Source organism: Adiantum capillus-veneris, chromosome 2 (genome assembly GCF_014529385.1).
Source record: "Adiantum capillus-veneris isolate H3 chromosome 2, ASM1452938v2, whole genome shotgun sequence".
NCBI lineage: Eukaryota > Viridiplantae > Streptophyta > Polypodiopsida > Polypodiales > Pteridaceae > Adiantum > Adiantum capillus-veneris.
Window position 1 is genome coordinate 173,879,029 of NC_140932.1, and position 25,394 is coordinate 173,904,422.

General features: G+C 47.4%; 1 protein-coding gene across 1 annotated transcript in view; it reads right to left on the reverse strand.

Moving 5' to 3' along the window:
- Nucleotides 1–2,429: 2,429 nt before the first annotated feature.
- The window catches only part of LOC147464087 (uncharacterized), a 39,521-nt gene continuing 16,556 nt past the window's right edge, over nt 2,430–25,394 (reverse strand). The window contains exons 7-9 of the mRNA XM_086492728.1: nt 3,192–3,241; nt 2,972–3,084; nt 2,430–2,900 (exon numbers count right to left, since the gene is read on the reverse strand). Coding sequence (XP_086348854.1) covers nt 2,761–2,900; nt 2,972–3,084; nt 3,192–3,241 — 303 coding nt within the window. The 3' untranslated portion in view covers nt 2,430–2,760. The remainder of the gene's footprint in view (nt 2,901–2,971; nt 3,085–3,191; nt 3,242–25,394) is intronic.

Genomic DNA, 25,394 nt, shown 5'->3' on the forward strand with positions numbered 1-25,394 from the left:
CCCCTAATACACCATCAATAAGCAATCCCAAATACGATCCAACATCAAATACATTCTACACTAGCAATGGCTCATTGAAGAAATATTCTTGGTTAGTAGGCCAATTGATGATGTGTAAAACTTGTAATATGTGTTGGATATCTGATTTACTTCCCCAATTTCCTCTATTAATGCCCTTTTTGTCTAATCATCCTTATTTTGAATATTTTATTACTTTTACCCAGGTGACCATTGCATTATGTTGTTAGCGTGTGTGTAAAGTGCTCATCAAGAGCTACACGAGGGGCAAGAAGGATGGAGCAATTAAGAGTTCAAAAGGATCCGAAAATAGACTAATGGCTATTTTCTTAGAGATGGTCGTTTGTGGAAGCAACCAAAGCGTCTAGGAGGAGTACAGCAACATGTTGTCTGTGATAAAGCAACTCAACAAGATTAAAGAGTTTCATGGGAGCTTATAGGTTGGACACATAGATGTATGGGCGACTTTTGTAAAGATCAAAGATCGTTACTGGTGGAAAGGTATGTACAAAAATGTTTCTCAGATTGTGGAGATTTACACGGTATGCCAACACTATTCCAATGTACGGCATCGAGACAAGCTACATCCTGCTAGCGGAACACTATTCCAACGTACGGCATCGAGACAAGCTACATCCTACTTATCCACTAGCCATGAATTATTAGGTTGGAGATTTGATTACAATGCCGATGGGTGTTTGGCAGATGAGGAATATTGTTCTTGCTAGAGAGGATCTAACTAACAAAGTTGAAGGAAGAGCTTCGATCAAATTCCCAAGCCCGAGGGAAGGGTTGTTGAAGATTGGCTATGGTCAATGCCTCCAAGCTTACCTCGTGCAATGTATCACCCCTAAATTCCCTTTTCACTCCTCTATAAGGAGCCTCTAAGAAAAAGTGACCAAGGAGCTCAAGCTATTAGAAATATTTAGAAAGTAATTATCGTGCTAAGGCTCTAATTTTTGTGTTTGATTCACCAAATTCTCACTTGGGACAATGATTTTAAGGTTAATATTAGTATGTTGAGTTTTGAGCTAGAGCCTAGGGCCTTTTGTATAGGTAGGTTGAAATTTATAGTGTGGAATGTAAGAGTCGAACATTTAGAGGTTTCAACTTTAAAATAAAGGGTTTAGGTTTTAAGTTTGGAAATTAAAACGTCTTAGGTATATGATTGATAGAAGGGCTTTTACGCCACGTACACCAGGGTTTAATGGGTATGGCAAGATTGTGACTGTCCAAAAGGTTTTTAGTTTATTCAATGCTCAAAAAGATGGAATGGCGCGATATTTTTTTTCATTTTTCCGAGGCAATTTGAAGTTCTAGTCGGGATTTTAAAATTCTTTCGCTGGAAGTCATTCAAGAAGTTATCGTGAAGGCACGATTGTGAACATCTGTGTTTTCTATTACCCACACTAATCCCTAGCTCTCACCCCACCAGCTTCAATGGAAGGTTTGCCAGCAGCCACGGTAAGCCGGGGGATGCTCCTTCCAGGACAAATCTCGTTGTCTTAAGGAAACTGAGGCTACCATTTCGAACTAATGCGTTTTTTGTGACTGCCTTGCAAGGATTCATTCTCTACACACTCATTGGTATCACAATTTATAAACCAGTGAGGAGCTTTCCTTCACCCTTCCAAATGACATCGAACTTGTGTGGTCATGAGAATTCTTAAAGTGTCTTTGCTTAAACATGATACACAAGTAGTCACCAACATGATGTGTTGCAAAAGTGTGCAGGAAAAACATTGATAATAAACTAATATATCATGTTACAGCAAAGGACAAAAGAATCAAAAAATTTACTGTGAGTGGGTTGTGTGAATGGAGGCATTGCTCTATGACAGAGGAACTCAGTATTGCTATTGGTGCCATGAGATTGGTTTCATGACTTCAAATGTCACTGCTTTCTCAATTTTTGTCACAATTGTTACTCTCTCTCTCTCTCTCTCTCTCTCTCTCTACTTTCAAGCTGGCCAAAATGCAGTACCTTGATATGCTTGGCCCAGCAAAGCTCCAAGATCAAACATAGGGTTACTTTTATTTGACAGCACTATTAGTTTACGCAATCAATTCTTGATAAACCAAACATAATCACAGATACCCTCTTATCTTGCTGCTCTAATCGTGCAGCTAATGTAGCCAGATGGTCACTAAAGAGATGATTAGTAGGGGGTCTGGCTCAAGTTAAATTTCCAAATTTCTTGTGGCATACTTACACGGTAAGACCAAAAGAGTTGACCTGGATAAATCTAACAAAGACATCGTATAATTCAAATTGTACTCTCAACAGACAGCATGAGAGATTTAATGGGTATAACCATATGAGGATCAAGCTTCGTAACTGGACGTGAGCTACATTACAAATATAAAGCTCACCTTGCAACCCGATAAACCATTCCCGTCCTCGAAATAAATAGCTCGAGAAGTAAACATACTATTACTGAACAACTGTTACTTAACAAATGTATCCTGCAAAGCTCCAGGAACAAAAACAATGCCCAGGGACACAGCCACCAGTTTTATTGACTTCTGGCTACACAATCATGAAGTTCCAAAGCGATTTTGACTTATGTCCCAGAACTTGGGAAAACCAAGCTGACCCCATTCTCAGAACCAATGTAATATACTAATGTCATTTACGACCAAAAGGAAAAGATATAATTTTGGCCTAGTCTGACCTTTAACCTTTAACTTGACGTCTTTATCTATTTGCAAAAAGGAACTTTTTTAGGGGACAGCTTTGCTTTAAGGATTGTGAAATACTGCTGCTGAGAGCCGACGCATAGTTTCAGGAGCAGCTCGACATTGATCACATTCCTTCAGAAGATAAGCCAGGCTTATGGGTGATTGCAATCCTCCAAGCTTCAATGTAATCACCAGCCATGCTGCAGGAAATCATCCCGGCAAAGAACTCACTCTCGCAATGCATTTAAATGGAGTGAAATGTGTTAATTACCAACACTCTTGGTTTTCTGTCTCTCCTGTCGCTGAATGATGAGTACTTCAAGCAAGGATGCACTTAAGCAGAGAATGACTATGCCTGAAAGAAGCACCCTCAATGGCAAGTACCTAAGAAAGAAAATCTTAATTGGTAATCTTAACAGACTTAAGGACATGACAACATTGCACTTTATAGTTTACGCGGGGCTTTGATGCAGGTTCAAGTTAACACCTACCATGGAGGTAGCAGCCCACTGCTAGCAAACATGATGTCCACCACAAGAACCTTCACACAAACATGAGATAGATAATAAGTTTCAAGAGTTAGCAAAATATAAAAGCCATCAAAGCAACATGCCTGTCTCTCTCTCTCTCACAACATACTTTTTGGAGGAAGCTACGTGAAAGCACATTGTCGCCAGGCTCGTCAAGAGTAGGAAAGCTTTCCAAGGTCAAGGATGAAGTCATGCACGAGAAAGTACAGGTGATTATTCCTTCCGAGGAAGGAGATTGAAAGTGATGTATGAAGTTATGGAATCTCACAAAAATGATATGTATGCAAAAATGAGGAAGGTTGCGCAAAAAGAGATGCTTCGTGAGACCCAAGCAGAGATGTACACAAGACTTGAAGGGGAAATGCAAGGCTTTGTAAAGGTAGAGGTAAATGTAATGGAAGTGTGCTCCATAAGAAATTAGATGATGTACTTGTCGCTTTTGAATCTTGGAAATCAAAAGTGGAAAGATGTATACATGACAAGGATGCTTTGATTGAGGGCCTTAAAGGACAAGTTGCAGCAGAGTATGTTGGGTACAAATGAGGCATCTCAAAATGGTAGCACAGATCCACACTTGCAAGAAGACCTGAAAGAGCTGAAATCACATGTAGAGAACGGCTTGAAGTTAAACAACATGAGGAAAACACAAAGTAGATAGAGGTGCTAAAAAGAAAAAGCTAGCCCAGAACCATCTCTTAGAATCATAAAAGATACACTGGAGGAAGAGAAGAGGAGGAAAATGCGAACTTTCCATGTACAAGTTGTGGGATGGAAAGAGGACAAGAGCCCAAAAGAGGATGCTTTGGCTTTATGCATGAAAATGGGAGCAAACGGAAAGATGCCCATGGGATGCATGGAGAGCAGGGAAGGATCTATCAAACGAGAGACCACTTAGTATGAAATTTGCGGATTTGGAGAAAAAGAAAGACTTTCTTTCGCATCCACGTGTCTTGAAGGGTGAGAGAATATTTTTAGGAGAGGATCTCACTCGTGCCCAAATCGTACATAGGAGGGAATGCATGCCATGTATTATTGCGGCCAGAAAGGTGGTTGTTGTCTCCCGTTCACAGGAGAAGGGATCTAGCCCAGATGCCGTCGGGATGGGAGTCCAGTGTCTGAGCGGACGTAGTGTGAACTCGGCCAGTGTGGCCGGCCATTATTATAAAAGGGAGGCCAAGGCCTCATTTACAGTTATCGACCCCCACTGGCAGAGTGCCAGTGGTTAGCCCGCGAGGCTAGGAGTGCACGAGGTCACCTCGAGGAGGTGAGGTCACGTGGTATGGGACGCTCGGTCTTACAGGTGCACGCCTATGTCCTCGGACGCTGGCCCCAGCACGGGGGAGCTGCCAGATGGTGGCTATGGTCGGGTGGTTCATCCGACGCGTATCTGTAGGCGGTCTGTGTAGCCGGGAGATCCTCTCTCCGCGTTCGTTTCATGGTATCAAAGCCGGCTTGGCTGCACGAAGGACTGTGTGCACACCTACAACCTGGTTAGAGTCGGATTAGTACCATTTGATGCCATTTTTGATGATATAAATGTTTAATCAATTAGCCGTAAATAACTGGCTACACCAGTGGACCACATACTTTGATCTCCATGGGGAGCATGATGAACGGAGGATTCAGACGATTCCTCTCTATCTGTGCAGTAAGGCGCTTACCTGGTGACGCGACATGACAGAGAAGCCTACGACGTGGGCTGACTTTTGTGTGAAATTCAAGAGGGATTTCGCCAAAATGGACCCTTTGAAAGCTCATGCCAAACTTCAAAGTCTTTCGATGAAAACTCTTGTCTTTTGATAAATATACGACAGCTTTCAAAGAGACGCTCACCTTCTGCAAGGTGGATTCTACCCATGCTATGCACATGTATCTGCTAAGATTGCATGAGGATTACCGTTGGGCCTTAATAAGGATAAAGCCCCGACTGATGTCAAGGATGCAGTGGCAAAGGCCAGGACGTTCCATTTAATAAATGGAGCGAATTATGAGAAGAAAAGAACTGCATACCATCAATCCGGTGAGGGTGCTTCGAGGAAGCGACCCCAATTCCAGCATAAGTCCAAATCACCGCCGAGATCTTCTCAAGAGAAGAAGAAAGCCAGAAATGCTTCAGTTGCTGATGCAGTGAAGAAGGGGGCTTGCTTCGGATGTGGCCAGACGGGTCACCAAATCAAGGATTGTCCCAAGAAGAAGAAGACACAGAAACCGCAAGGTCGTCCTTCGGTTCGGATTCACGACATCTCAGGTAACTCTAATGTTGTTCAAGTTGAAATCCATCATTTAGCGCACAATTCATGCACTAATTGTACTTTTAGCACCAAAGTGTTTGATTAGCACGATCTTCTCCGTTTCCCCGGGAAGATTAATGGTCACGACGTGACCGTACTCCTTGATAATGGAAGCTCACACAATTTTGTGGATGCATAATTGGTGCAGAAACTGAGCCTACGGACGGGGGACAGTGACCATGAGTATCGCGTGAAGATGGCTAAAGCAAAACATGCCTCATGTATCTGTGTCGCTTTGTAATCAGAAGTCTGTAAATAATGGTTTTGCAATACCAGTTGTTACTGCTTTGGAAATGTATAAAGAAACAAAGTCTTCTGATGTTGACTTTTATCAATGTGTAACATCTGCTTGGTTTGATTCATTAGTTCTTGGTACTTCTGTCACTGAATTTCGTAAAAATGTTCAATGTTCTTCTATTGAACTTGGGGATTCCGACGAATCCAACCTTATCCGAGGAATCATGACTGATTTCGAGGATGTTTTTCTTGATGATCTACCTCCTGGCTTGCCGCCTTCGAGAGGAGTAGATCATGGCATTGAGTTGGTGGCTGGTAGTCATCCCTTCTCAAAGCAACCCTATCGGTTTAGTAAAACCGAGGAGGACGAGATTCAAAGACAGCTGAAGAATTATCTCGACAGGAGTTTTGTTCGGCCTAGCAAATCCCCGTGGGGAGCGCCAGTGCTACTTTCTCGAAAGAAGGACAACACTATGCGCTTCTGCGTGGATTACAAGGGATTGAATAAGCTCACTATCAAGAACAAGTATTCGCTCTCGTGCATAGCGATTTGATAGATCCGCTCCATGGAGCGTTGTATTTTACGAAGATAGACCTGCGATCATGCTATCATTAGATACGGATCAAACTAGAAGATATTCCTAAGCCAGGCTTCCATACGCGTTATGGTCACTACGAGTTTTTGGTCTTGCCTTTTGGTTTGACCAATGCTCCAACTACGTTTCAGAAGATGATGAATGATCTGCTGAGACCATATTTAGGCAACTTCGTTGTTGTATTTCTCGATGATATCTTGACCTACAACCGAAGTTTGTCTGAGCACCTAGTGCATATACGCACTGTTCTCAAAGTACTAAGAACTGAGAAGCTTTACGCTAAGGCTTCGAAGTGTGAATTCTTTAAGAAAGAGCTTCTGTACTTGGGTCACATCATTACTCGCGATGGAATTCGCGTTGACCCTGAAAAATTGGATAAAGTGCGAAATTGGCCCATTCTGAAGAATGTACGCCGAGTAAAGTTCTTTTTAGGCTTCACTGGATTCTTTCGCAAGTTTATCAAGAATTACTCTAAAGTTGCTGCTCCACTTACGCAACTCTTAAAAGAAGGGATGCAAGGGCCGAAGACTTCAGGTCCTCATCGTAAAGGTAATCCCCTTGTTGTCTGAAATGAGCGTTTCGACGAGAGCTTTCAGACACTAAAGCACTTGGTGACTACTGCGCCAATATTACACATTATGGATCCTAGCAAATCGTTTGTGGTTGAAATGGATGCTAGTGCTTATGCTATTGGTGCAGCATTATACCAAGATGGACGTCCTGTCGCGTTTGAAAGTAAGAAGCTTTCTGACACTGAGATGCGTTATCCAACGTATGAAAAGGAGCTTTACGCCGTAGTCCACGCCTTGAGGAAATGGCGGCACTACTTGTATGGCTCTACGTTTGTTGCATGGACAGATCATCATTCCTTGCGCTATGTCTGTGATCAGGGTGATCTCAGAGGCCGGAAGGCTAGATGGGTTGAGCTTATGCAAGAGTTTGACTTTGAGATCCGTTATAAAAAAGGATCCAGCAATCGAGTTGCCGATACGCTCAGCAAGATTCTTGAGGTCGATGCCTTGTCTATGGCTGAAATCTCGACGGATTTCTATCTCTCTCTCCAAGGGCTTATCGTTCCGATGGCCATTTTGGCAAGATATGGAACGAGGTCGAAGCGGGGCATGACTCGCATACAGGCTTGGGTGGTCCAGAGACCAAGTGACTCGTGCTGGAGAGACGAGACAGCGACAATATTCCATTAGAGGTGGACTATTGTTCAGAAATGGTAAAGTCTGCATCTCGAAAATCAATCAAATTCGACAAAGGATTTTATGCGAATGCCACGATGTTCCTAGCGCTGGGCACCCAAGCATCCAGAGAACTTTGGCTTTGGTCAAGCTATTGGCCAAGAATGCGCTCTTACATAGAGAGCTATGTGAAGAGATGCGCTCAGTGTCAGGTCAATAAGGCAAAGCGCCTTAGGAAAGCTGGCCTGCTACACCCATTGGAAATCCCAGATGCCAAGTGGCAAAGTATTTCCATGGACTTCATCGTTGGTTTGCCAAATACTAGTCGAGGCAATGACGCTATTTGGGTTGTGGTCGATAGACTCACGAAAATGGCGAAGTTTATACCAACGACGTCGACAGAAAAAAGCCATGAGTTGGCGGTTTTATTTGTCGACCAGCTTTATAAGCTGTATGGTCTGCCAGAAGATATCGTCAATGATCGAGATACTAAGTTCACTGGCCGATTTTGGCGAGATGTGTTTGCTCATCTTCAGACGAAGTTGAGTATGTCATCTTCTGACCATCCTGAGTCCGACGGACAAACTGAGAGGATGAATCAAACGTTAGAGGACATGTTGAGAGCCTATGTCTCTCATAGGCAGTCTGACTAAGAAAGGTATCTTCAACAGTTAGAGTTTGCCTATAATAGTAGCAAACATTCTGCTACTGGATTTAGCCCGTTCATGCTGATGTATGGATTTGATCCTAAATCCCCAATTGCTATTGGCTTAGAGAAAATCAAGGAACACCAAGCTCGTGATTTCTTGTATGACATGCAGGAAATGCTCGAATTGGCTAAGGATAGTATAAGAACGGCTCATGACCGAGTTACTACTTATGCTAATCAAAAGAGATCTCCAAGGACTCTAGATGTGGGACAATGGGTCTATCTGAAGATACCCGAGGATTCCAAGACTATGCGAACAGGAAAGCATTATAAGCTTTCAGCTAGATATTGTGGTCCGTTCTTGATCACAAAGAAAATTGGCCAAGTTGCCTACAAATTGGGCGAAGCCGACGTTGTTGTGCCTATCGAGGAAAATGTATGGCAAGACATGCAAACTAAGTATATTCCTCGAGAACCAGAAGCAATTTTAGATCATCGTACCCGTCATTCGCGCCAAAAGGCTTTTGACGAGTACTTAATTAAATGGAAGGGTCGATTTGGAAGGTTTGCTACTTGGAAACCTGTTAGAGCTTTGAAAGCTCAGTATCCCCACTTCATTGATGAAGACATCAATGGTTCTTAAGGGAGGGTATTGTTGTGTCCCGTTCACAGGAGAGGGGATCTAGCCCAGATGCCGTCGGGATGGGAGTCCAGGGTCCGGGCGGGCGTAGTGTGAACCCGGTCAGTGTGGCCGGCCATTATTATAAAAGGGAGGCCAAGGCCTCATTTACAATTATCGACCCCCACTGACAAAGTGCCAGTGGTTAGCCCACGAGGCTAGGAGTGCGCGAGGTCACCTCGAGGAGGTGAGGCCGGGTGGTATGGGACGCTCGGTCTTACAGGTGCATGCCTACGTCATCGGACACTGGCCCCAGCACGGGGGAGCTGCCGGATGGTGGCTATGGTCAGGTAGTTCGTCCGACGCGTATCTGTAGGCGGTCTGTGTAGCCAGGAGACTGCATGTTCGTTTCAATGGCAAAGTGATTATTGGGAAGAAACGGAGTGCTTGACAGTGTGGGACCCATGGGACATAAGACACCTATGGAGACGCTCAAAGACCTATCTCCTAGAGGAAGTACAAAACCGTGCGGCATGAGGGCAATGTGAATATCAAGGTAGCCTATATGATGAATGTAAAATGAACCACTGGGGAGGCCCATAATGCCATGTGATGCGACCATGGTCCTGACTGAAGAGAATTGAAGATCTCGCCCACGTGTGAAGAAAAGACCATCTACGCGAAGGAACATCGATGATGCCGAAAACGTGGGCTCGCTGCTGCTCCTGCGCATTCCCCCCCCCCCCCCCCCCCCCCCCCCCCCCCCCCCCCCCCCCCCCCCCGCGCCATAGCCCCCCCTTCGCCCTCGCCCTCACGTTGCCCCTGTTGCACGCTGCCCCCTGCCTGCACGCTGTCTGTCCGTGCGCGCTGCTGAGCTTACACCCAGCCTACGTGCAGCCCAGCCAGAGTGCAGCCCCGCTCGCTGCCCCCCCTCTTGTTTGTTGCCCGCTGCCCTCGCCGCTCCAGCCCCTTATCCTCACGCCCCCCCCCTCCGAAGGCCTCGTTTGAATTGCCTGGCAGTGGATTCTCAGTTGGTTTCTCCTTGCCGAGCTCTCAAGCGTTAGCCTTCTCGTCCGCCCTTCTCCTTCAGAGCAACAGACACTAATGGAGGCTCATGCTCCACCCCAAAGGGACTCCTCCGAAGCCCCCTCGCCCAACACCGCTGAGCCCACCATTCGACTTGCTCTCTCACCGACAGAGCAAGCGAGCCTAGCCGCAGAGATAGAGCGTCTGCAGGCGACCTCGATCATTTGCAAGATTCTCGGCACCCGACCCAGCAGAGGAGAGCTGCGTGACCTTCTCCAGGCCCGCCTTCTCGCAGAGGTGGGCAAGATCTTGGATGTCCAGATTCTCGGACGGGGGTACTACCAGATCAAGTTCGAGACCTCCGAGATGGCTTCCAAGGTCATAGCTATGAGTCCACTGGCCATCCGAGCATCACGCGCCCACTTTCGACAGTGGCAACATGGTTTTGACCCGACTTCGGATGTGCTAGTAGAGGAGGCAGACATTCCCATCTCAGTCTGCTTTCCGGGTTTACGAAGAGAGTACCTACCACTTCTCTCCAGGATTGCTCCGCCATAAGGACTGTCTTGGAGACACCTCGTACGGGAGCATCAGTAGCTGCCAAGGCGGCTGGCATCCCCTCAGTTCGAGTTTTGGTCAAAGATACCCACACGCTCCCGAAGGTCATCCTTTTGCCTCGGGTGAGTGGGGGTTGGTTTCGACAGAGTGTGGAGTACTCGGGTCTTCCGAACCAATGCTTCATTTGCAGACAGATGGGCCACCTAGCGAAGGCCGGTCCACGGAGGAGGCCACGACCTGCACCTCAGCCTCAGCCCCAGCCTGCCAAGGCTGGGCCGCAGCCACAACCAGCGGCACAACGCACAGATTCAGAGTCACCCTCCGAGCTTGGGGCTCCAGCGGAGAAGGGGTGACAGCAGGCCTGTGGCCGTCGACGCCAGGGGCCACAGCGACAGCCTGACACCCAGAGTAGCCCTCAGGTGCCTACTCAGCAGCAGTGGGTTCCCACGGGGAACCTCTTTGGTGCTCTTGAGCAGAAGGAGCCCCCTACGCCAGCCTCCACCTCCGCTTCAACCTCGCCAGCCGCCCCCCCTTCAGAATTCCCCTCGTCCTCCTCATCCCTCCCCCCGCCCTCTGCTCCCGTCCACTCCCCACCTCGCCCCTATACCTCTTTCGCCCCACCCTGCTTTTCCTCCCCCCTGCCCCCTTCAGCTTCTTACCCCCCCCCCCCCGCCTGCTCCAGTTCCACAGTCGACTCAGGAGACTGGTCCCTCGCCGGCGGCTAGGAGATCTCTTGGTAGCGCCTTTGCCAGGGTCGCCTAGCGAGAGAGGGTCAACCCTTCTTGCGGCCCTCTCTGCAGATTCAGACATCTTCCCTTGTAGCTATCCCTCGTGGTCTGACGAGCATTGACCTCCGACGCCGCTGGGATTTCTTCGACTACGGGCTCACTCGCTTTCTCGGCGATTCCGCAGCAGACCACGAGGCAGCCTCCTTCAGGGTCCATGCTTTGTTCCTCGCCGCTAGGAGGACAGAGGCCCTAGACTCAGCAGTTGGTTTCTCCTTCCCCCTCTGTGGTAGGACCGAGACAGAGTGGTCCCTCGACTCAGTGGTGGAATGGTTGCATACACAGATTCTCGAGTTCTCTCACCACATGGGAGAACTTGGAGTTACAGATTTACTGCAGACGTTGTGGCCACTGGCCAAGTTTGCGGTGACACCCCCAGACTCAGCAGGATGTAGGCACAATGTGGTGTACTTTTTTGCTGATACGCAGTGTTTGCCTTGCTATGTATACATTCATGAGGACTCCTGGACAGAGGAGGTTGCTTTACGCACGGCTCGCTTTGCTTGGGCTTGGACTAGGCACTCACTACAGTCTCGCCTATCTAGAGGACGCTCGGATGAGGATTACACCCCATCCAAGCAAGCCTCGAAGATAGCCCGTCTTGCTGCTGCGGCAACATCTGTTCTCTCTCGCTCCCCATGAGGATCGTCTCGTGGAACGTGTAGGGACTAGGTGGGCCCCAGTTTCAGCAACAACGGGGCCGATTGCATCAGGAGCTTCAGTGTTGCCTTGTGGGAGGAGAGATTGATCTCCTTATGCTACAGGAGCACCATCTGTCTGAGAGCCGCATTCGGCGATGTGGTTAGATTTTGCGAGGACGATATGATACCTTTTGGTCAGCTGCTTTTGGACCTGGAGGCATCCAGGGTGGGGTATGTATGACTATTGCGGACTCATTGCAGCAGGCCATTGTGGGCAGAGGGATTATTGTGCCAGGCAAGGCTCAGTGGATTACTATGTAGGTTCAGGGTGGCCTTGTGGGCTTCCTGAACATCTATGCGCCCAAGGTGGCGAGTGCTCGTGCAGAGTTTTGGTCACAGATTGTTGAGTCTTTGCCCCAGGCTGACCATTGGTGTGTAGGGGGGGACTTCAACATGTTGGAGGACCCTTCTGACAGAATTGGAGGCAGCCATGCTACTGTGCATGGAGTCGACTTAGCAGCTTGGAGAGGTTGTGTATGACTTTGAGGGTCTCGGATACATGGCAGCACTCTGGCTTTGTGAGGCCTCCAGAGAGTCTTGCCTTCTCTAGGTCGGACCGCAGAGTGGGTGGAGTGAATCTATCGCGGATAGATCGCTTCTACACTAGTGACCACTTCAGTGACTTGGGGGGATCAATGGGCATCCTGGCAGGGACATCCTTCTCGGACCATGCACCAATGATCCTCACAGTGGCAGACAGGCAGAGGAGTGGGAGCACGATGCTTCGCATCCCAGAGCGGGTCTTGTTGGACTCAGCACTCAGAGAGAGGGTAGAGGCTCTTTGGACAGAGTGCATGGACAGCCAGGCTCTACCTGCAGACAGAGTGGCCTTAGGCCTAGCTCAGCTTAGCCACTTTTTTCTCCAGGAGTCTTTGGCTCGACGGGCTACAGCGAGAGAGGAGGAGCAACGTCTCAGACGAGGCATTGCTTCACTACAGAGGATGCAGAAGCAACATCCAGACAGTCCATGGTTGGAGGAGCAGTTACAGCAGGCTCGACAGGAGCTTGCTTGCACAGAGGAGAGGCGTCATGAGTTTACCTTTCACCGACAGGCATCTCGGTGGACTCAAGTGGGTGACAGAGTGACAGGTGTTTTTTTGAGACAGTGGGACCTCGGCACTCGCATGCCAAGGTCAATCAGTTGAGGAGACCCGATGGGTCAGTTGTTTGTGAGCCAGAGGATATGCGTGCAGTTGCTACTGACTTTTATCGTGAGTTATTGTCGGCTGAGCCCCAGTCAGAGCGGCAGGATGCATGCAGAGAGCAGGTTTGGGCACAGATGCCTTGTCTATGACTGAGGAGATGCGCCAGAGACTAGAGATGCCTCTTCAACTTGAGGAGCTGCACACGGCTCTTAGGGCCCTACCTCGTGGTAGCTGTCCAGGTGAGGATGGGCTGACTCCCAGTTTCTTCTTGGAGTACTGGGACCTGCTTGGCCCAGATCTTTGTAGTGCCTTTCAGTACATTCTGCACACAGGAGTGATGCCGGATAGCATGAGTGAGGGCTTGATTTACCTCATTCCAAAGGAGAGTGGCTCCTTGGATGAGATTCGACAGTGGCGCCCCATCACCACCCTCAACTCAGCCTACAGAATTCTTGCCAAGGCTCTGAGTTTGAGGATTCAGCCACTTTTGGAGAGCCTTATACATGGGACTCAGACAAGTTTTATCAAGGAACGCAATATCCTTGACAACATCTTCACTTTCTAGGAGGCTTCTGCCCTGGCACGGCTCCGTGGGGAGGACCTTGTGATTCTTCTTCTCAATTTTGAGAAGGCATACGACAGAGTTGATTGGGACTTTCTAGAGGGCACTCTACGCAAGATGGGTTTCTCAGATGCTTGGATCAGAGGGGTGTCAGCTTTGTACACACAGGCTCACAGTCAGGTGCTTTTGGCAGGAGGTAGAGGTGAGCGCTTCATGCTCACACGATCTGTCAGACAGGGTTGCCCTCTTGCCCCCTTTCTCTTTCTGTTCTATGCGGAGGCGATGAGCAGATTTTTGGTGTCACAGCAGGTTGGTCTGAGGGGCTTAGCACTCCCTAAACGGGGAGACGAGCTTTTGGACGCTGAGTTTGCCGACGACTCAGCCTTGTACTTAAGAGGGCCAGGTGGCCAATCTACACAGATGTGAGCAGGCTTTGGAGACCTTCTGCTGTGCATCGGGCGCACTGATCAACTGGAGAAAGACAGTGGCTTTCTCGGTTGGCAGTGCTCCTGTGCCATATTGGATGCCAGGAGAGGGTTTCAGGTGGATTCCTCCAGGTACTGCAGTTCGGTACTTGGGTTGTCAGGTTGGTTTGGACCTGTCCCCCGAGAAGCAGATTGCTCCTCTTCTCTTGTCCATCAGGAGAAAGCTATTACATTGGAGCTCAGCACGACTTTCGCTGGCTCGTAGAGTAGTAGTTGCCAACCAGGTGTTGTTGGCGACTATGTGGTACATCACTTCTTGCTGGATCTTCTCGAGTTCTTGTATCAGCCAGGTAGAGAGGCTGATCAGGAACTTCCTTTGGTCAGGTCGTGACACTCAGATTGCCCGAGCCAAGCTGTGGCTTGGTCGGTCATCACACTTCCTTGTTCTCAGGGAGGGCTTGGGATCATTGATCTAGCACAGCAAAGCAGAGCCCTTCTTGGGAAGTTCGTCGTCAGAGGACTTCTTCCAGGCGAGGAGCCCTGGAAGGAGTTCTTGCTGCAGAGGCTTCGTGCCAGGGTGCCTCAGTCAGGAGGCCCTTAGCAACCTTCGACCAGATGGATCTTTACAGAGTTGCGCCGAGTTGGTTTGAGCAGGAGACTAGAGGACCGATTCGCTGTGAGTCTACTTCGATCTTGGGAGCTCTTACGATGTGGCCTAGAGCAGAGACAGCCGACGTGCACGAAGGAGCGCCTACGGCAGCCCCTCGTCTAGAACCCCATGGTTAGCACTCAGAGAGGCCACTTGATTGGGAGTCGGCCTCATGTTTCTTGGGGTCCCATGGCAGCAGGTCCAGCACGTTCTCTAGGTGACTGGCTTGAATTCACAGGTTTGTCTGAGGAGGTGCAGAGTGTCCAGCTACAGGGCATGCGAGGGGTGTAGAGCATGTGTCAGGACATCTCAGAGTCAGTTCCAGTTGAGTGGCTCACGCCTCTCGAGCCAATAGCACCCCGGTGGATGGGAGCCTTCACACGACTGGAGGTTCTCATTTCAGTCAGGGCCTGCTCAGAGACTGTCCCAGCCTTGTTCTTCGAGCTTCAGGGTGGGGGACGATTACAGCGAGTTGCAGTAGAGGCCCCGCAGGTAGCAGAGTGTTGTTTCTAGAGGATCCGAGTTGTGGGCATCTGTGGGAGGACTTGCGTCATAGACCCTGACCCAGCAGCTCTTGAGACTGGACACTGGAGGCTATGGGCTTGGGAGTGTTGTCCACTGGCACGAGTACAGTGGGATCCTGGTGAGTGGCTATGTAGGGACCCTTTCTCTTCTGCAGACCGCCCAGGAGTCCCCTTCTTTCAATACACTGTTCGGCTTGGACGTCATATACTTGCAGCACAGAGAGAGGCCCGCCCCGCTGCAGCACGTCATTGGCAGGAGGAGGGCCTCACAGTCGAGTTCTTGGCAGCCTTTTGGCAGAGGTTGTGGGACTCCAGACAGCCGAGGCGCGTCACTTTGTTCCAGTGGCTGGTTGCACACAGAGCCACAACAGTAGGGAGCTGGCTTGTGCATAGTGGTCTCTCGGCCGCATGTGCAGCCTGTGACCAGTTGGTGGAGAGTCAGCGTCACTGTCTTTGGGACTGTCCCTCGGCCCAGCCGGTGTGGCTACGAGTTCTTCGGTTGATGCCTGCCCTCTCCACGGCTCGACAGTACACTTGGGGGGCAGCGGCTTGGTCCACCCTCACGGGCCCGGCACTTCAGTTTGAGCTATCTTCCACTAGCAGGATGATAGTGATGCAGGGGGGGCGACCTACACTCCAGCCTGCTATACAGAGCTTACTCCACAGGAGTGGTGCAGTGAGAGAGGGGAGTGTTGGGAGCTCATCAGTGGCCTAGCTCTCTGGTTCATCTGGCGGGCCCGCTGTTTCCGCATCTTTGAGGCTCGCCCTGTGCCACCAGCAGAGATTGTTCGTGACTTTTGGCTAGAGCTGATCCATACTCTCAGAGGATAGCTTGAGGGACTACAGGGCAGCTCCGACCGCATGCGGGAGCGCCGCGAGGCTTTCCTTCGACTCTGGCGCACTGGGCCTTTCTACACCATAGTCCACGGGGTGCCCAGATGGCACTACTGTCCACCTGTGTGGCTCTTCCCTCCTCCCATCTCTTGATTTAGCCTCATTGTATATATGTTGTTTTTTCATTGGGAGAGTCTCCCCATCATGCTTGTTGTAGCCCTCTCTTGCAGAGGTGGATGTAGCCCTATGGGCAGTTTTCAATAACTAATAGAAGGATCTTTTTCTCAAAAAAAAAAAAAAAAACCATCTACACTGCTCCGTTACCCTGGAAGAGCCTGCTAAAGTACCCCATTGGCTGCGAAGGGTATGCTGTAGCTCAGTCCAAATGGTTGTCAAAGTGGTGGATGTAGGAGAAGACTATGCGCCCGGGACCATGTGGAAGGCTGGTATTCATGTTCTAGAGAGTAATGTTGTCAATCGTAGTAAAAAATGTTTCCCATTGGTAGCAATCCAACTGCTGACCTGTGTCTATAACCCAACGAGGTGAGCATGAAGACTGGATCTGTTGGCAAGCCCTAGAAAAAGAGGTGTGACCTCGGAAATTGCAAAAGCCATGCAACTGCCCCCCCGTGTCACAAACCCATCATGCATACCCACTCTCATCAACAAACAACAAACAACAAACAGCCCTCCACACTGGCTGAGCGTATGGACAAACCCAAAAACAATGTCTCAAAGACTCAAGCTGCAAAGTATGATCGGACGGAAACATAGAGATAACTGAAATTTACATACTTAGCAACAATTTTATGTACTTCAAAATCAACTCGAAAAGAGAAGAGAGAGAAAATCCACGTGAGGCATGGAGTGGCGGAGTTCCACCCCTAGACGGCACCGGCACCAAAGACTAGCGACCTTTTGGTATTTCTTTATTATTAATTTGCAAAGACACAAGTCAAGGGGCTCTTCTCTGCTTCTCTGTGCAATAGAATGCCAAAGAGAGACCCTTGTTTACAAATTTAAAGGCCCTTAGCCAAAAGCAATACATGAAAAGCATCAAGTCTAAAAGCGTAAGGTCCCAAAAGCAATCACTCATAGGGCTGTATGTACAGCGGTGCCACGTCACCGTCAACAGCGCAAAATGCGAACGGCCATGCAAAACTCAAGGGTTAGACCAAGATCTGAAGGTCACTCGGACGTTCCTAGCATAGTTACCTGAAACGAGAATGGGGAACAGGAACGGGAGGGTGCAGAACGTAACGGGAACGAGGGAGGAACGGTAGACCAAAGAAACTATATATATCATATGTTTATAGGGTCATATGTTAGTGAAAACTTGTAAGCTAAGCTTTTGAATTCGACCATCCTAATTAGAGCCATATTTAGACATGTTTTTACGATGACGGAGCTTGAGACATGGAGTTTGACTAGAGAGAGAGAGAGGGGGGGGGGGGGGGGGGGGGGGAGGGGGGATGGAGCTTGAGAGACAAGAGGGAGGGATGGAGCTTGAGAAACAAAGGTAGAAGCCACATTTGTTCTTTGAGGGTGTTGTGCTTTCCGCCAAAAAAGAACAAGCAGAAGCCAGAGCTCCATCTCCAAGCTTAAAGGTTTAGCAAGGAGAGTAGCTCAGTAGAGATGTTGAGAGCTTGAGGAGAGGAGGTTAGACAAGCCTCCAAACAGCTTCAAATCAGCCTTCCAAATAGTCCCCCAAACAGCTCCAAATCACACCTCCAAATAGCCCCAAACCTGACCCCAAATAGCCCCCAAATGGCTAGTCAAAAAAAGTTGACTTTTTTATTTGATCGTTCCGGATTCCCGTTCCACCGTTCCGGGTTGCCGTTCAGAAACGGCATTCCGTTCTCGACTCTGTTGGGAGCCGGACCCGTCCGAAACGCCATTTCGAAACAATTAGGGTCCGTTCCACCCGTTCCCTGTTAATATGGTTCCTAGTGCTCGCATAGCAAACACTCATGACGCAGAGGATTCTGGCTTTGACATAGAGATTGGCATCGACCACGATTCTAGGGAGAGTGAATCACTGGCTAGATGGACGCATTGATCAAATGCGTTTATGACCTCACAGAAGCCCTGACCCTAAACCCCTTACATACCTCCTTCTAAAATCAGAGCAATCGACCTCTATTGCACAAACAATAAAAGAGAGTCAACTTTTACATTTATCTAACAATTATGCACACTAGTGCAACGATGTCTTTTATGCAAGAAAAATAATCTTTCAATTGGCCAAAAACATCATACTTTCAAAATATGGACAATATGTCATGGGTGACACGCATATAAAATGACAATGAATCTCATCAGAGTGCAAGGTACCACCTGGATCTTTGTTGCATCCATACTCACTTGTTTGTGAGAGACTATACGGCCAAGATAGTGTATCTCCGTGAGAACGAACTCACTTTTCTTTGTGTTTACATCCAACTCATGCTTTTTGCAGTTCCTGAAACATTACGTTTAAGTGCTTCCAATGTTCGTCCTCCGTCTTCGAAAAGACGAGTATATCATCAAAGAATACTCCTGTAAACGCTCAGTGTGGACTAAAAATTTAATCCATCATTCGATTGAATATGGCAGGAGCATTGGTCAAGCCGAAAGGAATTACCAAGAATTTGTAAAGTCCAAAACGTAGTGCAAAAAGCAGTCTTTTGAACATCCTCAAGGGCGATTTGTATCTAATGATAGCCGCTCTTTAAGTCTATGCGACTAAAGATGCTTGCACACTGCAACTTATCAAGAGTATCATCAATCCGAGGAATTGGAAAGCAATTCTTGATGGTGATCTTGTTGAGAGATCGGTAGTCTATGCATGTTCGAAACGTGCCATCTTTCTTCTGCATTAGTAGAACTGGAGAGCAATAGGGCGAAGTACTTGGTCGTACTAGACATTTTTCCAAAAACTGGTTGACTTGCTTCAAAATTTCCTCTTGTTGAGCAAGACTTACCTTGTAAGGGGGTTGGTCAGGTGGAGAGCTACTATCACAAACGGCTGACGTGTCAAAGCCCCGACGAATGGAGTCAACTTACAGATGTCGGCCGAGAAGCCTAAACCCTAAGAAGAACAAGTAACAAAAGAAGAAGTCCTACCAACTTATGGGGCCCCGTTTGATGGGGCCCCGAGTGACAAAGGATTAGAATAAAGTTGGACCCTCACACACACACACACACACACAGCGGGGAACTGATGACATGACAAAATTCCGAAAATTATGCTGACAGTGCTGACGTGGCAGGTTGTACGGATTTCCGCGTTTTGCGTTGACTACTGACGTGGCAGTTGTACGGAATTCCGTGATTTACGCCGGCAACTTTTTGGCATTGCTTTTGGATTAAAAGCTTTTGAGTTTGAAGGCTTTTCGTGTAAACTACGTTTCATAGCCAAGGGCCTTTAAATATGTGCTAAGGGCTCATTCTCTGGCAGGCTTCCTGGAGAAGGTGTAGAGTTTGGAGTACTGGCTTGTACTGAGTTGATGCAATATAAAGAAATACCGAAAGGGGCACCAAGGTTTGGGGCCAATACTCTCTGGAGTGGAATTCCGCCACTCCGTGTCGCATGTCGTCTCTCTCTCTCTCTCTCTCTCTCTCTCTCTCTCTCTCTCTCTCTCTCTCTCTCTCTCTCTCTCTCTCTCTCTCTCTCTTAGTGCAGTTGTTATTGAAGTGCTAAAAGTTTGTCAATCTGTTCTTTTCTATTGGCACGTGGTGCCCGTCTTGTGACACGTGGAATTCCGCCCCTCTGTGTCGCGTGTCGTCTCTCTCTCTCAGTTCAGTTGTTATTGAAGTGCTAAAAGTTTGTTCAATCTGTTCTTTTCTATTGGCACGTGGTGCCCGTCTTGTGACAGTGGTATCAGAGCATCAGGCGTGTGCTTTTCTGAAAGCATACCGGTCCTACAAAAGAGCATATAGAGCTCTTGGAACTTTACTTGGAAGTATTTTCGAGCCCCGACCCCGAAGTTACTAGTCACTCCCACCCTTACTTCATCGCGCATCGGGCGCGCTCCGGTCTTCATCGCTCATGTCTTACAAGGCATAAGCCATAAACATCACTTGCAAGAGAAGGATCCAAGATTTGTTTCGAGTCATTGTTTTTCTCAAAAGCAATGCCATTCAGATGTTGATGTCTATAGCTACCAAGCCGCACACTTCCAAGGACTTGGCAAGCTTTCAAGAAAAATTTTGCCCGAAGTTATATGCTTTCTGACATCTTCCTTTGAAGTGCAACTTCTGGCAGAGTGGGGTATCCTGAAATGCTTGCCATGGAAACCCTAGCAGATTATAACTTGAAATTTCTCGACGTCTCTCATTAGATGTCTCTTCACGAGCAAATGACCTTGGAGGTCCAGTGCGATTGCTATCTTGTGACTACTATCGCTGCCAAAGAAACGTTGTTTGTCCAAGAGCTGATGGACCATGCTGTGCTCAGCTACGACCTTATGGATTGAACCTAACCCTAATTTTTTTGGTGCAGGTTCCAGGATGGAAAGTCAATCGACTTTTCGATCTCGACCGATGTCGAGATTGCTTGTTAAGTTTGAAATCTATTTAAGAACTTGTTTGGTGATCCTGTTTGGGATTGGTTTGAAATGGATGGTATTTGTTTTGAACCTGTCTTGGTGCCGATTTGAATTGTTTGACTCTAGTTTTGATACCGGTTTCAATGATTGGTGATTTTACTCCCGGGTAGAGTAGTGAAAAAAGATGTTTGAGAATGATTGTTCATACTCATGGCCCAGACCCTTGTGGTTATTTGCGAGGGGAGTATTGAATGATTGAAAAGTGTTGTTTTTACTCATGGCCCGGACCCTTGTGGTTATTTACGGGGGGAGTATTGTTGTTGTGACTCCTGGTATGGACCTGGATGGTTATGCGGGAGAAGTATTAAGAAGTTTGAGCAGTGGTTACTCTGAGCAGTGGTTACTCTCAACACCTCCAAACGACGCAGGCTGCAGTCTGGGGACGTTTTGCTGTAAAAGGCCTCTATATCTTCCGACCCGGACCTTTTTAAGTTATGCGGGAGGAGTGATGAGGGAGTCGTTGAATATCTCCCGGCCCGGACCTTGTTAGGTAATGCGGGAGGAGTGTTTCTCGGCGACTTTATGTTTCTATGTCTTGTAACATGCATATGTAGGCATTTGTGTTGCATTGTGATGTGCCAACCATTGAATATTCCTAATTGGATGAGATTGCCTGGGTATGTAATTTTAGTGCATCAAGACACTCGTGGAAGATCAGTGCAGTCTGGGTATGATGGCTAATTTTACTACGCCGGAATATCGATAGTTCCAATCTGGACGAAAGGAGAAGACAACTCCTTGATTAAAAGACCTGAAAGGAGAAGCTAACTCCTTAACAAAAAGAGCAAACTGATTGTCCCTCGGAATGACCCTCGGAAATTTATTAGCTAACTTGAGTTGTTTTGCAGATATGTTGTAATCGCGGACGATTACTCTCTTTCAAGAAGGGGAGATGTCACAAACGGCTGACGTGTCAAAGCCCTGAAGAATGGAGCCAACTTACAGATGCCGGCCGAGGGGCCTAAACCCTAAGAAGAACAAGTAATAGACGAAGAAGACCTACCAACTTATGGGGACCCCGTATGATGGGGCTCCAAGTGACATAAAGGATTAGAATAAAGCTAGACCCTCTCACACACACACACACAGCATGGAACTGATGACGTGGTAGATTTCCAAAAATTACGCTGACAGCGCTAACGTGGCAGGTTGTACAAATTTTCGCATTTTGCGTTGACTGTTGACGTGGCAGTTGTACGGAATTCCGTGATTTACGCTAGCAGCTTTTTGGCATTGCTTTTGGACCAGAAGCTTTTGAGTTTGAAGGCTTTTCATGTAAACTGCTTTTCATAGGCCAAGGGCCTTTAAATATGTGCTAAGGGCTCATTCTCTGGCATGCTTCCTGAAGAAGGTGCAGAGTTTGGAGTACCGGCTTGTATTGAGTTGATGCAATATAAAGAAATACCAAAAGGGGCGCCAAGGTTTGGGGCCATTACTCTCTGGGGTGGAATTTCACCACTCCGTGTCGTGTGTCGTCTCTCTCTCTCAGTTCAGTTGTTATTGAAGTGCTAAAAGTTTGTTCAATCTGTTCTTTTCTATTGGCACGTGGTGCCCGTCTTGTAACAGCTACCTCGTACGAGATCAATGCGATGATCTTTCGAACGTTTTGGAGATAGCCTGCCACGAAGAGTTTCCCCGAAACAATCCTAGGTTGGCCTGTCAGGAAGAGTTTCCTTGAAACTATCGTAGCCTGGCTTGTCAAGAAGAGTTTCCATGAAACAGACCTAGGTTGGCCTGTTAAAAAGAGTTTCCTTGAAACCATCCTAGGTTGGCCTGTCAAGACGAGTTTCCTTGAGACAGTCCTAGCCTAACCTATCACGAAGAGTTTCCATGAAACTGACGGCCACTCGCCATTACCTGAGTTGGGCACACGGTGGGCCTCTCCCCGGCATGTGGCACAGTTTGTGAGTGGCTTAAATCTACACTTGGTGGCTTTCTTGAGCTCATCATGCTGGGTCGTTGTCACAATCTGGGCACCACGTGTCAATAGAAAAGAATAGACTGAACAAACTTTTAGCACTTCAATAACTATCGAATTGAAAGAGAGACTTTCTTTATATTACTTGAACTCAGTACAATGTCAGTACTCGCGCTCTGCACCTTCTCACTGAAGCATGCCAAAGATTGAGCTGTCTGCACTTATTTAAAGGCCCTTGGCCTATGAAAAGTAGTTTACATGAAAAGCCTTCAAACTCAAAAGTATCTAGTCCAAAAGCAGATGCCCAAAACCTGCTAGTGTGATTTACGAAAATCTGTACAACTGCCATGTCAACAGCACAAATCGCAGAAATCCATACAAGCTACCACGTCAGCATGTCAGTGCAATTTGCAGAGCGTCCGTACTGCTGTCACGTCATCAGTTGCTTTATTTTGATGTCTTTGGGTTACTCGGGCCCCATCGAACGGGGTCCCATAAGTTGGCGGGAACTTCTCTTTAAAAAAAGAGTCCACTCGACAAGACTTTGCAAGTTGGTAAAACTTTGTATGTTGCTTCTGCTTCTTCACTTATGGTTTAGGCCCCTCTGCCTGGATTTGCAAGTCTGCTTCGTTCTTCAGTGACTTGACACGTCAACAATTTGTGACATCCCCCCTTCTTGAAAGAAAGTAATCGTCCACGATTACAACATATCTACAAAACAACTCAAGTTAGCTCAAAAATTTCCGAGGGGTCATTCTGAGGGACAATCAACTTGCTCTTTTTGTTAAGGAGTTGGCTTCTCCTCTCGACTCTTTTGATCAAGGAGTTGGCTTCTTCTTTTGACTCTTTTGATCAAGGAATTGGCTTCTCCTTTCGTCCAGATCGGAACTCTTGATATTCCGGCATAGTAAAATTAGCCATCACATCCAAACCACACAGATCTTCCACGGGTGTCTTGATGCACTAAAATTACATACTCAAGCAATCTCATCCAATTAGGAATAATCAATGGTTGGCACATCACAATCCAACACAAATGCTCACATATGCATGTTACAAGACATATAAACATAAAAGTCGTCGATGAACACTCCCTCCGCAAATAACCATCCAGGTCCGGGCCATGAGTTGTTCAACGACTCCCTCATCACTCCTCCTGCAAATAACCTAAAAGGGTCCGGGCCATGAGATAAAGAGGCCTTTTACAACCAAAGCCTCCCAGACCACAGCCTGCGTCATTTGGAGGTAGTGACAGTAACGATTGCTCAGACTTCTTAATACTCCCCCCGTAAATAATTATCCAGGTCTAGACCATGAGTAAAAACAACACTCTTCAATCATTCAATACTCCACCCCGCAAATAACCACAAGGAATCACCAATCATTGAAACCAGTATTAAAACCAGACAATTTAAATCAGTACCAAGATAGGTTTATAACAAATTTCAAACAAAGTTTCAAACAATACTTTCTCAAACAAAGTTCAAAGGTATCTAACTATAAAACAACTAGAGAATTCATTCAGGGTTTTGTTCGAACAACCGAACTTTGAGGACGACTGGCTTGCACTTTTGCATCACAGTGACGGTTCGATTCCGAACCTAGAGAGTCGCATCATTCTTGTCATGCCAAGGCATGCCCAAGAGAACATCGCAATTTCCCAACTTCATAATGGGGAAATCGGCTTTTCTATGATAATCTTGGATAGTCACTCGAAGAGCACCAATGAGCAGTACCACTTTCAGAGTTTGCCCTATGGCTAGCTCAGCTTCAATTTCTTCACCCTCAGCATCATAATCAAAGTCCATCTGCTTCAAGAATTTTGGATGGAGGAAGTTCTCTGTAGCTCCTGGGCAAAGAAAATTAGGGCTTTCAAACCGTTGACTTTACCATATGCACGACACAGTTTATTTGTACTTTCACGGTGTATGCCATAGATGTCAGGTACTAATCCAATGGCCGGTTCAGCTTGTTTGGCTGGAGATGGTCCTGGGTTTCTGTCGACCGTCGACGCGGACGTCGACTCCGCTGGTCTGTCAGTGCGTTGGGGACAACTAAAATAGTTGTCCTGTTTGAAAGCATCCAAAACATCCGCCTTCTTGTAGGTGTCTTGTTGTTGAGGCATCAAACAAGGCCTTTGCGGTTTGACTTTCATGAGACTCGAGAATTTGTTCTTTGTTGGCGAGAGTTGTGGTTAGTAGCCGGAGGCTCTTCTGTGGTAAACTCTAGCTTTCCCTTCATTATTTTGTAGCCATGATCCATAAGCTCTTGCATGGTAGAGACTTGCTTGGAGAGACAATATTCCTGCAATGGTGATGGTAGTCCAATGGTGTAAAGCTCGCACTAGTCCTGAACTTGAAGGACACCGGAAGGTACACGTCAAGAAACCTTTGGTTATAATCGTCCAAGGTTTTGGTGGCAAGCATTTTCAAGTTGCCCAACTCTACCAAAATCCGGACTTCAAACATAGAAGTCATATAACTGCGTGCAAAAACTGTCTTGAAAGCTTGCCAGGTCCTTGGAGCATGCGGTTGTGTCGCGATTGAACTCCACCATTGCATAGCATTATCTTTAAGAAATCCCGCTGCTCGAGAAATCTTGGATTCTTTTGTATAGTTCCCCAAAGCATAGATATTGTCGAATTGTTGTAGGAACTGCAATGCTTTCTTTCGATCTTTCACCCCGGAAAAAGTGAAAAATTTGACTGTCGTGCCGCCATCCTTGAAATCTTTGGGTTGGTTAGGTGCATATCCCGGGTATGGATAATAAGGGTATCCATATGGGCTCCAACCATTGTAGCCTGGTGGCGATGGTGTTGGGGAAGGTGGGGGCAATGGCAGTTGCACTGGATCAGGGTCAGATGGCTAAG